Consider the following 14,348-nt stretch of genomic DNA (forward strand, 5'->3'; position numbering starts at 1 on the left):
AAATATGAAACTTATAATATTATTTTAATTTTTTTTTAATAATTTACATTGTCTAAAATATACAATAATGTAATATAATTTGTAGTGTATAAAATATAAAGTAATTATTAAATATATATTATTATACAATATATAGTAACTATATAAGTTATATTAAATGAAATATCATATAAACTATAAAATATAATTATAATATATAATACTTAATTTGTAATTAATTATAAACTATAATATTTGTTCTTAATATCATATAAAAATATTTTAACCAACCTATCAAAATTTATTAAAATTAATCTTATATACTTAACTTCTATACATATAATCTTAAAAAATATATATTTAAAATTAAAAGAATAAATTTAGGCCTAATAATACAAGAGTTAACTTATTTTATTGGGTCACTTGAAAGACACTCGTGATTAAAGATTACTTATCTTTAAAATTCTCTATTAGAATAATGTTTTGCATTCATTAGGTAGATGAAACTTATAAAAGGAACTTTTACAAGAGATGCTTTCCTGTTAACATATGAAGTAGATTATGTTGTAAATTTTAAACTTATAAATAATAAACTTTGATGTTTAATAAATTATTTAAACACTAATTTAGTCAAAAAAAAATACATACATGTATATAGTTTTAAAAGATTTATATTATTCTCATTTCAATCATTCATTAATTTTTTTAATATTTCAAATATTATTTAAGTTTTGAAAATAGAAACATGCAAATTAAAGATCAAAACTAATTTAAATTAAAAAAATTAAATATAAAAAATAAAATCATTTTAAAAATTTAAAAATTTAACATTAACATAATTTATTTTCCAAAATCATAAAAAAAAAACTTTATGTTTAATTATTAATCCTCAAAAAGTTATATAGTTCATTACAATTTTTTATAGTAAAAAATTCCGTGTACCTAGTTTTTTGGAAAAGAGCTTTAAAGTTTACATATAAAGGGAGCCGTGCAGGGTTAAATATAGACTTAATTTAATGAAATAGTCAGAGGATTCATACTAAACCCGTGAGTGACAAAGACTTTCTTCACCTGACTTCACGCGCATTACTGAGAGAGAGGAGACAAAAGACTATGGTTTCTTTGGAAGAATAATCCCGGAAGCCATGAATGAATGAGCTCACACAATTCTTTTCACCATTACTATTCAGATGACACGTCCCACAATTCCATAAGATCTTATTAGAAAAATGCGTGAGACATCCAGATTCTTCTTCTTGACTTAGCTGTTTTTCCTGTATGCCTAGATAAACAAGAAGAAAAAACCTATTTGGTACCTAGTGTTTCTGCATCCATGGATACAGTCCCTGCAATTGCTTTTCTCTTCATCCTCGTCATTTGTCTATCTCTACATGTCCATGCCATTTGCCAGCCTAGGGATCTCACTGTGGTTAAGGGATGGAACATTTCATCTGATAAAATATATGTTGCTTGCCATAACACCACTGGACGCATCGTCAGTCTCCATATCACAAATACCACTTTCTTTTCTGCTATTCCACAGCCCATTTGCAAGTTTTCCATGCTCACACATCTTGAAATAGTCTCCTCTCATTTAAGCGGTCCCATACCCACTTGCCTCGGCACCCTATCCAATTTGATCCATCTCAATCTATCAAACAATAAGCTGAGTGGCAAAATCCCTGCTACACTTTGGAAGCTGAAAAACCTTCAAATTCTCGATCTTAGCAGTAATGAACTTAATGGCCTGGGCATTAACAACATGGATTTGTCAAACCAAACCAGCTTAAAATCTCTTCAGCTATACCGTAACCATTTCAATGCATCCATTCCACCCACCATAGGCTCAATTGCTTCCCTTACGGACCTTAATTTGTCTTCGGCACTTTTCCAAGGCCCAATTCCACATACCCTCTGGAACCTTTCGGCTTTACAGAGAATTCATCTAAATTACAACAACCTCACCGGTGCAATTCCTTCTTGCTTCAGCATGCTTTCCAATCTAGTGGTTTTGAACCTTAATAGGAATCATCTCAATGGAGTACTTCCCCCTTCACTTGGAAGACTGCAGAGCCTAGAATTGCTGGATGTTAGTACAAATAATATCCGTGGAGAAATACCCACTTCTTTCGAAAATATATTCAGTATAAGGAAGATTCTACTGTATCACAATAAGCTAGACGGCGAAGTTCCTTCTTATTTTGAAAAATTGCCCAGGCTGGAACAGCTGCTGCTATCAGAGAACCGGCTTAGTGGAGGAATACCAGTCCAAATCGCTAATTGTAGGAAGTTGAAGCTTCTTGATCTTTCTTCAAATAATATCTCTGCTCAAATTCCTCCTGAAATAGGTTTGATTCTGTCCCTTCTTATGTACTTCAATTTCATTCTATTTGAAATTTAGTTGAGTATCTACATCACTGTTGGATTTTATTTTTCCATGTACTTAATTATATAAACACTTTAACTTAATTAAATATTATTATTCAATAGATATGCTAATAAGGAACTATATTTTATCCTTATCTGTAAAGGGCTTTCTAAAAACCGTTCTCTAAATACGCAAAATCTTAGCAGATAAACCAATGTTTCAAATTATTACTCTAAGATATATTTTTATAAGTGGGAAGAATTTCATTGAGGGTTAATGTTTTATATTCTGAAGCTATCCTAAGATCCGTCCGTGCCTAAAATTTAAGTTGTAGTTGCATATTAAATAAGTATTTTTATATTTATGAAAAGAATTTGGTTTATAAGATTGTTTTCTATTCTGAAGCTGTTTTAAGATCATTGAATTTTATATTTGCATAGCTAAAATTTTAAAAGTAATATTCTTATTTGTGAGAAGAATTTCATTAGCAAGTGTTTTATATTCCGAAGTTATTTTAAGATCATTCAATTTTATAGCTGCATAGCTGCATAACTATGTAGCTGAAAACTCAGTCGCAGTTGTACACTTGGAAAGTAATATCAGTTTTTAACAAAAATATATATTTTTCTGTCTTTTTTAAGCTAAGTTACCGGTTCCGGTTCGGATTCGGGTTCGGATTCGGGTACGGGTTTGCAGATTCGGTCAAAAAAAATAAAATTTGGGTACGGGTACGGGTTCGTCCGTACATATATATATATATATTTTAATTTTTTTTAATATATATATATATATATGTTCAAACTTCAAACATCAAAATTATATATGTTCACAGTTCAAACATACAAATATGAAACATCAAACATACAATGTAACTTTCCCATACAATGATACATAGATGATAACCTAAGTTACCGGTTCCCGTTAGGATTCGGGTACGGGTTCGCGGATTCGGCAAAAAAAAAAAAAATTTGGGTACGGGTACGGGTTCGTCCGTACATATATATATATATTTTAATTTTTTTTAATATATATATATATATATATATGTTCAAACTTCAAACATCAAAATTATATATGTTCACAGTTCAAACATACAAATATGAAACATCAAACATACAATGTAACTTTCCCATACAATGATACATAGATGATAACAAATAAATCATAAATCAATAAATCATAAATCCATAAATCATTAAAAATATTTTTTTTTTATTGTTTTTAAATGCTTGCTAACCCGTGGGCCCCGTTTTTGGGAACCCACGGGCTTGGGTTCACCCGGGTCCTCCTGGGTTCGCCCTGGGTCCCACCCGGGACCCAGCCGCCTGGGCAGGACCCGAGTGGGACCCAGAGCGAACCGGACCAGGACCAGGACCGGGCACGGACCAGGACCATATATGTTTAAAAAGTAATATTGTTTTTAACAAAATATATGTTTTTCTCTATTTTTTTTTTCTTTTTGAAATTATGTTAGAGTTGGTCAATTTAAATCTTACAGACAATAACATATGGGGAGACTTGCATCCATCTTTTGAATTAGAGATTCTAATATTTCAAGAAACATTCCTTTTGCCTTGAACTTTCTAAAGTCCCTTAAGGTATTATTACTTCACTCCAACAAATTCATAGCATCCATACCTACATCTTTAGCAAGTTGCAAGTCATTAAGAATCTTGCCTTAAGTTTAAATGGATTCACTGGAGAATTTCCTTCTTGGGTATTTGGTCTTGAAAATTTGTTACTCTTGAATTTAGGAAATAACCACTTCACTGGATCCATAGAGGGTTCTTCCAGTAAATTGAAAAAACTTCAAGTTTTAGATTTATCAAACAATGCAATTTAAGGATCTATCATCAATGTCTTAGACTTACCATGAAGACATTGAAACCATCTAAGGCAAATCTTTATTTCATAAATAGAGCAACAAATCTTATTACTTTTCAAAGTGAGATGTTTAATGGCATATTCTTGATAGTGGACTTCATTCTTATTGCTAAGGGGAGCCCACAACAATATGAGTATGTGCCTTCTAACATTACATTGATAAGCTTAGCATGGAATCACTTTACTAGTGAGATTCGTAAAGATTTAGGAAGCTTGGAAGGGCTTCGATATTTAAACCTTTCTCTCAAGATGCTTAGTGGCCTAACCCCTCTCAAAGCATTTCAAAATTAGTGGTGTTAGAATCACTAGATATCTCTCATAATAAATTGGAAGGGTTTATTCCTCAAGTTCTTGCAAAATGGAGTGGTATAAGTGTGTCATATAATCAACTTTCATCAACTTTCATGCCTCTTCCATTTCAATCAGAAAAAAAAAAGAGATGGTAAGGCTAGTAACAATGAAGATGATGGTATGGTATCATGAGATGCATTTTGGATAGGATGTGGAGCAGATTTTTTGTATGTGAGGTGAGGAGTTTAGTTTTTACTGGAGTTTTATTCAAGAAGATTTAGAAAAACAAATAGATTAATAATGTTATATTTTGGAATCAAGAGAATGTTGCAATAGATATAATTTTTTAATAAAATAGTTAAATTTATAATTCATTGTGTGGCTTAGATATCTAAATTAAAGACTTAAATTTTTATTTTAACTTTATAATTAATTATAATATTCTTTATATTATATCATGAAATTCATTATATATCTTTAATTTAATTTTTGTTTAATTTGTTGTTTACTTGAATCTTGGTTAAGTTTTCTATCTTATTATTTCCTTTTATGTTTGATTTAAAATTATAAAAATATTCTACAAATTTGAAAAAAAAATTATTATATTACAATATAATTATAAAGACACAAAAAAAAATGTTACAAACCATATAAAGACACCCTTTATTAACCCTAACATTCTTTTCCTTTCAACTGTATTTCCACTGGCCACTATATACTCCTCCATACATCCCACTACAATGGACTCTTTGGCTGTATCCTGCACTATACTGTGGAAGTAGGAGACAAAATACCAAAACCAATGCAATGGACGTCCACATAAAATAAGAGCAAAACAGTCACTACCCATCTCTACATGGTCCTGTTTGTGAGTGACAAACAAACCTAATTGAGACCTTTCTGACACCACAACAATACGCCCACAGAGCTCTAAGCTCTCAACATATTCCTTTCAACTCAACCTGTCAACAAATTCTGCGTACTAGACATTTCACTGATTTAACCTCTTCCAGTCAAATCACTAACAATTTATTTTAGAATGCACTCAGGCCCTTCCTCTAGTAGAGTCACCTCCATATATTCAAAATATAACGGGAGAAAGAGTTTCAGCAAATATAGCCTGTTATCTGCGTTGGTAACAAAATCCTTTTCTAGTTTTCTTCTTGCTATCACTCATCACTCTTATAAGATATCCAGCAAATGCAAAGGAATCATCGGTAAATAATTACATAAGCTCACCATCACAAATAGAGCCATGAAGAATTTTATTGCTTCCCCTTCCCCAAGTTCCTAACAGAAATGGTTTGTTTTGCTACCAGGAAAAACTTAGCTTGACAACCACAAAGCAAATGAAAATTGCCATGCGCAGCCACTTAAGAACATAACTGTTGGAAGTGAAGTCCAATGGACTCTTTCCTCTTGCCGCCAAAAACTCTTGGTTCTTCAACTTCTCCTTGCAAGCTCTTTAAGAGCTGATTGTAATTCATTTGTAGAGGTTAATTCTGGAGCTTCTTGCAGCTGTGTATATGTAAACCAGATTGGTTATTAATCGATTGATTCCCTTGCTTCAAGTGTGGACGTAGGCAATTGCCGAACCACAATAAAATCTATGTGTCTCATTTGCTTGTGTGTGTTTATAATTCTGTTTTAATCTGCTGTTTAAATTTGTTTCTTCATCCTAACAATTGGTATCAGAGCGAGGTTAGATCGTTGTTTAGATTTTGGTGGTTGAAATTCCAGAATCATGGAAGAAGCGAAGATAGAGAAGTTCTCCGGTCAGAGCTTCAAGTTATGGAAGGTGCAAATGGAGTCTTTGCTGATAAAGCAAGACCTTTCACTCACGCTTGAAGGGAAAACAAAGAAACCAACTGGGATGGCTGATGAAGGATGGGAAAAATTGGACAAGGCAAGAGCGACAATTTTTCTCTTGATGTCCAATAATGTTCTCTTCAATGTCACGGGTGATGCAACAACAAAAGATGTATGGGATAGACTCATAACCATGTATGAAATGGCATTGACTGCAAATAAAGTATTTATCATGAAGCACTTGTACAAATTGAAAATGAAGGAAGGTTGTGCTATGGCAAACCACATCAATGAATTTAATACATTGATTAGTCAAGCGACTTCGGTGGAGATGACACAAGATGATGAAAGCAAGGCTGTTCTGTTATTATTTTCTTTACCAAGCAGCTGGGATGGCGTTGTAACAGCAATTAGCACATCAATATCCAGTAAAAATAAGTTGGTTTTTAATGATGTAGTAGCTACTCTTCTCAGCGAGGATTTGAGAAGAAAGAATGATGAACCTTCATCCGGTGAAGCCTTAATGGTGGTCAACACCGAAAATAGAGGTAGAAGTCATAATAGAGGCAGAAATAATTACCATAGAGGTTCGAAATCAGCAAAGAGATTGAAGTCTAGAAACAAAAATGGTGAATGTTGGTTTTGTGGCAAAGCTGGTCATGTGAAGAAGGATTGTAGAAACTTCAAAAGGACACAAGAGAGGGTGTGGGACAGCGAAGCAAATAGTCTATGATAAAGATGATAGTGTACTAATCCTTTCAACAACCAACACTACTCTGGATTCATGGGTGCTTGATTCTGGTGCCTCCCATCATGCTACCTCATGTCTTGAAGCGTTCATTAACTACCATGAAGGTCATTTTGGAAATATTTTTTTAGGAGATAACAAAGCTTGTGAAATTACAGGCAAAGGAGATGTATTGCTGCCATTAGAAGGTGGTAAAACATGGCTACTCAAAGATGTTTGCCATGTCCCAAAATTGAAGCGGAATTTGATATCCGTTGGACAAATCTTTGATCAAGGTCTTAATGTAAATTTTCTTCCAGATACATGGAAGGTGACTCACGGTACCATGTTGATTGCAAATGGTAATAAAGTGGGTAGTTTATACATATTTAAGACTCATGGTGAAGTGGGAGCTACAATGGTGATTGAGGACAGCAAAGCGGATCTTTGGCATCAAAGACTTGGGCACATTAGCAAGAAAGGTCTCCATGTTATGCATACAAGAAATCAGCTTCCAGGCCTCAAACTTGTTGACTTACCCTTTTGTGAACATTGTCTTTATGGCAAACAAAAGAGAGATAGTTTTTTGAAAGGTGGGCATGACACAAAGACAACACCACTGGAGCTTGTATACTCGGATGTTTTTGGGCCTACCGAGGTAACCTCCATTGGAGGAGCTAACTATTTTGTAACCTTTCTTGATGATTGTACAAGAAAAGTATGGATTTATATGCTTTCTAGGAAATCTGAAGTCTTTTCAAAATTTTAAATTTTCAAGGCTTTAGTTGAAAATTAGATTGGGCATTAAAATTGAATGTTTACAAACCGATAACGGTGGGGAATTTTGTTCACATGAATTTGATGATTTTTGTGCTGATAAGGGGATTAGATGAATCAAGGTTGTTCCCTTCACTCCTCAAGAAAATGATGCAGCTGAGAGGATGAATAGAACAATTCTTGAAAAGGCATGATGTATGTTGTCAAATGCAGGTTTAGGCAAGGAATTTTGGGCAAAAGTGTGTAACACAACACTGTATTTAACCAACCAAAGTCCATCATCTAAATTGGATTTTGGTATTCCCAAAGAGGAATGGCAAGGGAAGAGGATTTCATACTTGCATCTTCATGTGTTTGTATGCAAAGTCTTCTCGCATATACCCATGGAGAAGCGAACCAAATTGGATCCAAAGTTGCTGAAATGTATTTTTGTTGGGTATGGCGAAGAGCAATTTGGGTTCAGATATTGGGATCCAGTTCACAAAAAGATTGTTCGCAGCAGGGATGTAATTTTCCATGAAACTTCCTTCCCCGCACTACAAAATTCAAAAAAATCAGAGAAAGAATATGTCCCTATGTCTTTGTTTTAGAATTCGACTATCAACGCTCTGCCTCTAGTCTCTCATTCAGTGGGAGCCCCTATGACATCTACCTCAGTTGAATACAATTCTCAGACTGAGAATGAAGAAGTGAGTGCTGATAATGTTTGGTCTTCGTTTAATTCTGAAATTGGGGGTTTGCAAAATAGAGCAAATCCTCCCCAAAATAGCACTGATGTCGCAGGAAACATGGAAGATCACCCTTACGGTGAGCATTTTGGCTCACATTATTCCCAATTGGTTGGGAAAACTCCACGGTGGTCTGCAACTCCACCATATCCTGCAAGTTCTGTTTCCATCCACCATGGCATGCTGTGAAGTCTTCAAACCACGCAGCACACCCACCCTAGTCTCCACGGCAACTCTCCCCACACCTCGCAACTTACTCACCTCTCCCGCAAGCTCCCTGCAGTCTTCTCTACGGGCTCCCAGCAGGCTCCACCTCCGCAGTCAAACCTTGGAATCACCCTCCCATGCAGATCGTGGAGGATTCCACCATGGCTCCCCACTCCCTGCACTCCCAACAACCCCAAGCCGTGGAAGATGCCGCCTTGGCACCCAGCTCCCTACACACTCGCAGAATGCAGGCAATGCAAAATACTGCTGCGTGTTCATCCTCGCGTGACTTGCCTACCTCCAACATGGATAAAAATCCATAGGTTTTTGATCACCCTATAAACAGAGACAATGGGAATGATGTTGATTTGTATAAACAGGGAACATATCAAACAGAGAATCAATTCAGGAAATCAACCAGACAGAGGTGACCTCCTGCAAAGTTCTCCAATTATGATTTATTGTTTTGTGAAGAAGCTGAACCTACTTTGCTCATCTCTGATCAAACAGAGCCTGCAACATACAAAGAAGCTTGTAAAATTGCAGACTGTGATAACTGGCACGCTGCAATGTGCGAAGAAATGGACGCACTATTGTGAAATCAGACATGGGATTTGGTACCATTGCCGCCTGACAGAAAGGCATTAAGAAATAAGTGGGTGTATAAACTAAAAGATGAAGCCGATGGTCACAAAAGATTTCAAGAAAGACTAGTTGTAAAGGGATATACTTAGCAGCAAGACCTCGACTTCAAAGAAATTTTTTCACCAGTAGTTAAAATGACTACCATCCGAGCAGTATTGGGCTTAGTTGCAGCCTGGGATCTTGAACTTGAACAGCTGGATGTGAAGATGACATTTCTCCATGGCGATCTTGATGAGGAACTATCTATGCATCAGCCAGAAGGATTCATTAAAAAGGGGCAAGAACACCTCTATTGCAGATTGAAACGCAGTTTGTATGGGCTTAAGCAAGCCCCCCGACAATGGTATCTTAAATTTGACAAATTCATGATTGATCACAAGTTTACTTAGAACGAGTCTGATCCTTGTATCTATTTCAAGAAGCTTCCTAATGATGAATTTGTCATTCTTCTCCTTTATGTGGATGATATGCTAGTGGTCGGCACAAGCATGAAGATTGTGAGTGAACTTAAAACTCATTTAGCAAAGGAATTTGCCATGAAAGATTTAGGGGCAGCAAAGAAGATTCTAGGAATGACTATTTTTCAAGATAGGAAAAAGAGAGAACTCAAACTATCTCAGCAAGACTACATTAAAAAAAATTTGGATAGATTTGGTATGGCGGATGCTAAGTCCGTTTGTGTACCCTTAGCCTCTCATTTTTAGTTGTCTTCTCAATTATGTCCAAAAACACAAGAAGATAAGGAGTTTATGGATAAAATTCCATCAAATCTGCAGTTGGAAGTCTCATGTATGCTATGGTGTCTACTCAATCGGACATTGCTCATGCTATGGGATTGGTGAGCAGATTTATGGCTAATCCGAGCAAATCACATTGGGAGGCTGTCAAGTATATCTTGCGGTATCTCAAGGGTACTTCTGATTTTTGTTTATGGTTTGGAAAGAACAAGGTAGTTTCGCAAGAGTTTACCGATTCTAATTTTGCCGGTGATTTAGACAAAAGAAAGTCTACTTCAGGTTATGCTTTCACATTTGCAGGGGCAGCAATTAGTTGGGCTTAAAAATTGGAACATACAATTGCTCAATCGACTGCAGAGGCTGAATACATAGCTCTTTCTGAAGGAGCAAAAGAGATGGTATGGTTGCAACTCTTGTTCGGCAAGTTGGGTTTGAAGCAATCAAATTTTGCTTTGTTTTGTGATAACAGCAGTGCCATTTTTATGACTAAACATCAGACATATCAACCATGGTCAAAACATATTGATGTTCGTAGTCATTATGTTCTCCATATGGTCGAAGAAGGCAAGTTTCATATAGATAAAATTCATACCGACATGAATCCAGCTAATGTGCTCACTAAAGTAGTTAAGTGGGAGAAGTTCGATTTCTGCCGAACTTCTCTCGGCCTTTCCAATAATTGATAGCAGGGGTGAGTGGGAGAATGGACTTGTTGCAGCAATTTGTTGGTCTTCAGTGGGAGATTGTTGGAAGTGAAGTCCAACGGACTCCTTCCTCTTGCCACCAAAACTCTTGGCTCTTCAACTTCTCCTTGCAAGCTCTTTAAGAGCTGATTGTAATTTATTTGTAGAGGTTAATCCTGGAGCTACTTGCAGCTGTGTATGGGTAAATCAGATTGGTTATTAATCGATTGATTCCCCTGCTTCAAGTGTGGACGTAGGCAATTACCAAACCAGGATAAAATCTATGTGTCTCATTTGTCTGTGTTGTGTGTTTATAATTCTGTTTTAATCTGCTATTTAAATTCGTTTCTTCATCCAAACAATAACTTCCCATGACGCTTCCTGTAATAGCTCAGTTCTGAAGGGCTAAGAAAGCTACCAATCCTCTATGAAAATAAGTCGTTCATGATTAAGTACATATCTGCCGTTAGTAAGGTATCCCACTAAATAAATGTGATGGATAGCCATTGCCACCAACCTGAGCACCTACCAGGGCAAAACAGGGAGGGGACAAAAATAAGATATCAACAATTATTAACTTCACGCTCACAAATTGGCTACTTCTAGGAAGTTGACGCTTCTTGATCTTTCTTCAAATAATCTCTCTGCTTAAATTCCTGCCGAAATAGGTTTGATTTTGTCCCTTATTATGTATACTTCAATTACATTCTATTTAAAATTTAGTTGAGTATCTACATCACTGTTAGATATTTTTTTCTATATACATTTTAACATAATTAAATATTGTTATTCAATAGATAGACTAATAAGGAACTATGTTTTATCATTATCTGTAAACGGCTTTTTTAAAACCGTTCTTTAAATACTTAAAATCTTAGCAGATCAACCAATGTTTCAAATTATTATTGAATGATATATTTTTATTTGTCGGAAGAATTTCATTGACGGGCTTATTTTATATTCTGAAGCTATTTTAAGATCAGTCAATTTTATTGCTGTGTGCCTAAAATATTAGATGTAGTTGTGTATTTAATAAGTAATTTTTTATTTATGAAAAGATTTTGGTTTACAAGAGTGTTTTATATTCTGAAGTTGTTCGAAGTTCATTCAGCTTTATAATTGAGCAGTTAAAATTTTAATTGTAGTTGTATACTTAAAACTAATACTGTTATTTGTGAGAAGAATTTCATTAGCAAGTACTTGATATATTGAAGTTATCTTAAAGATAATTCAATTTTATAGCTGCATAGTTATGTAGCTGAAAAATTAGTTGCAACTCTACACTTAAAAAGTAATATTACTTTTAACAAAATATATATTTTTCTGTCTTTTTAATTGTAGGAACTATGTCAGAGTTGGTGAATCTAAATCTTATGGACAATAATATACAGGGAGAATTGCCTCCATCTGTTGGCAACTGCATTAAATTAGAGATTCTATCAGTGGCAAATAATAATATTTCAGGAAACATTCCTTCTACCTTGGGCAATCTAAAGTCCCTTAAGATATTATTACTTCACTACAACAAATTCATAGCATCTATACCTACATCTTTAGCAACTTGCAAGTCATTAAGAATGATGGATCTAAGCTCCAATGGTTTCACTGGAGAATTTCCATCTTGGGTATGTGGTCTTGAAGATTTGCTACTCTTGAATTTAGGAAATAACCACTTCAATGGATACATAGAGGGTTCTTTCAGTACGCTGAAAAAACTTCAAGTTTTAGATTTATCAAACAATGCATTCACAGGATCTATCATTAATGTCATAGACTTACCATACATGAAGACTTTGAAACCATCTAAGGCAAATCTTTATCGCATAAATAGAGCACCAAATCTTATTACTTTTCAAAATGAGATGTTCAATGACATATTCTTCACAGTGGACTTCACTCTTATTGCTAAGGGGAGCTCACAACAATATGAGTATGTGCGTTCTGACCTTACATTGATAAGCTTGGCATGGAATAACTTTACTAGTGAGGTTCCTAAGGAATTGGGGAGCTTAGAAGGGCTTCGATAGTTTTACCTTTCTCACAACATACTAAGTGGACTCATCCCTCAAAGCATTTCAAAATTAGTGGTGATAGAATCACTAGATATCTCTCATAATAGACTGGAAGGGCTTACTCCTCAAGGTCTTGCAAAATGGAGTAATATAAGTGTGTTGAACATGTCATATAATCAGCTTTCAGGTCTAATTCCACAAAGCACTCAAATTGAGGGAATGCCAATGGAGAGTTTTGTGGGTAACAAAGGGTTATGTGGGATGTCTCTTCCATTTCAATGCAACAATAGAAAACAAGATGGTAAGGCTAGTGACAATGAAGATGATGGTGACAGTGATGATGATGGTATGATATCATGGGAAGCATTTTGGATAGGATGTGGAGTAGGCTTTTTTGTATGTGCGGTGTGGAGTTTAGTTTTTGCTGGAAATTTATTCAAGAAGATTTGGAAAAACAAATAGATTAAATATGTTATATTTTGGAATCAAGAAAATCTGACAATAGATATAATGTTCTCATAAAATTGTTAAATTTATAATTCATTGTATTGCTTAGATATCTAAGTTAAAGACTTAAATTTTTATTTTACTTTATGATTAATTATAATATTTTAAATATTTTTAATATTATTTAATATATCACGAAAATCATTATATATCTTTAGTTTATTTTTTTTGTTTAGTTCGTTATTTAGTTGAATATTGGTTAAGATTTCTATCTTACTATTTCTTATTAAGTTTGGAAAATATTGACTACCTATTTCTTATTTATTTGTTTTTCAAATTATGAAAATACTCTACAGATTTGAAAAAAAATAAAATTATATTACTATATAATTGTAAAAAGAAATAAATTAATTGTTACAAACCATATAAGAATACCCATTATTAACCCTAACATTCTTTCCTTCAACTGTATTTCCACTTGCCACCATATACTCCTCCATACATCCCACTACAATGGACTCTGGCTGTATCCTGCACTATACTTGGGAAGTAGGAAACCAAATACCAAAACCAATGCAATAGATCTCGACCTTAAATACGAAGAAAAAAGTCGCTACCCATCTCCACATAGCCCGGCTTGTGAGTAACAAACCAGCCTAAATGAGACCTTTCTGTCACCTCAACAATATGGCCACAGAGCTCTCTACACATTCCTTCCAGCTAAACCTGTCAACACATTCTGCGTACTAGACATTTCACTGATTTAACCCCTTCCAATTATCTCACTACCATTTTTTTTTTTAAGAATGCACTCAGGCCTTTCCTCTAGTAGAGTCACCTCCATATCTTCAAATTATAACGGGAGAAAGAGTTTCAGCAAATATAGCCTATTATCTGCATGAAGGATTCTTCGGTTGTCGCTAATGTTGTTGTGATACCGAATGTTTCTATCCCCTCTACTGGAAACAGATTGTTGCATCTTATCCCGCTGGTTTCTTTGTGCGTAGATACAACTTTTGTCCCTCCTATTAGTGGCGATCTTATGGCCACGACG

General features: G+C 34.7%; 1 protein-coding gene across 1 annotated transcript; it reads left to right on the forward strand.

Annotated features, from left to right (window-relative positions):
• The first annotated feature begins 1,226 nt into the window (after positions 1 to 1,226).
• On the forward strand, positions 1,227 to 13,329 carry LOC131875635 (LRR receptor-like serine/threonine-protein kinase GSO1). The gene is made up of 2 exons (XM_059220225.1): positions 1,227 to 2,327; positions 12,177 to 13,329. Exons 1-2 carry the CDS (start codon positions 1,313 to 1,315, stop codon positions 12,860 to 12,862), a joined length of 1,701 nt encoding a protein of 566 aa, XP_059076208.1. The 5' UTR covers positions 1,227 to 1,312; the 3' UTR covers positions 12,863 to 13,329.
• Positions 13,330 to 14,348: the final 1,019 nt, after the last annotated feature.

Source organism: Cryptomeria japonica, chromosome 5 (genome assembly GCF_030272615.1).
Source record: "Cryptomeria japonica chromosome 5, Sugi_1.0, whole genome shotgun sequence".
Taxonomy (NCBI): domain Eukaryota; kingdom Viridiplantae; phylum Streptophyta; class Pinopsida; order Cupressales; family Cupressaceae; genus Cryptomeria; species Cryptomeria japonica.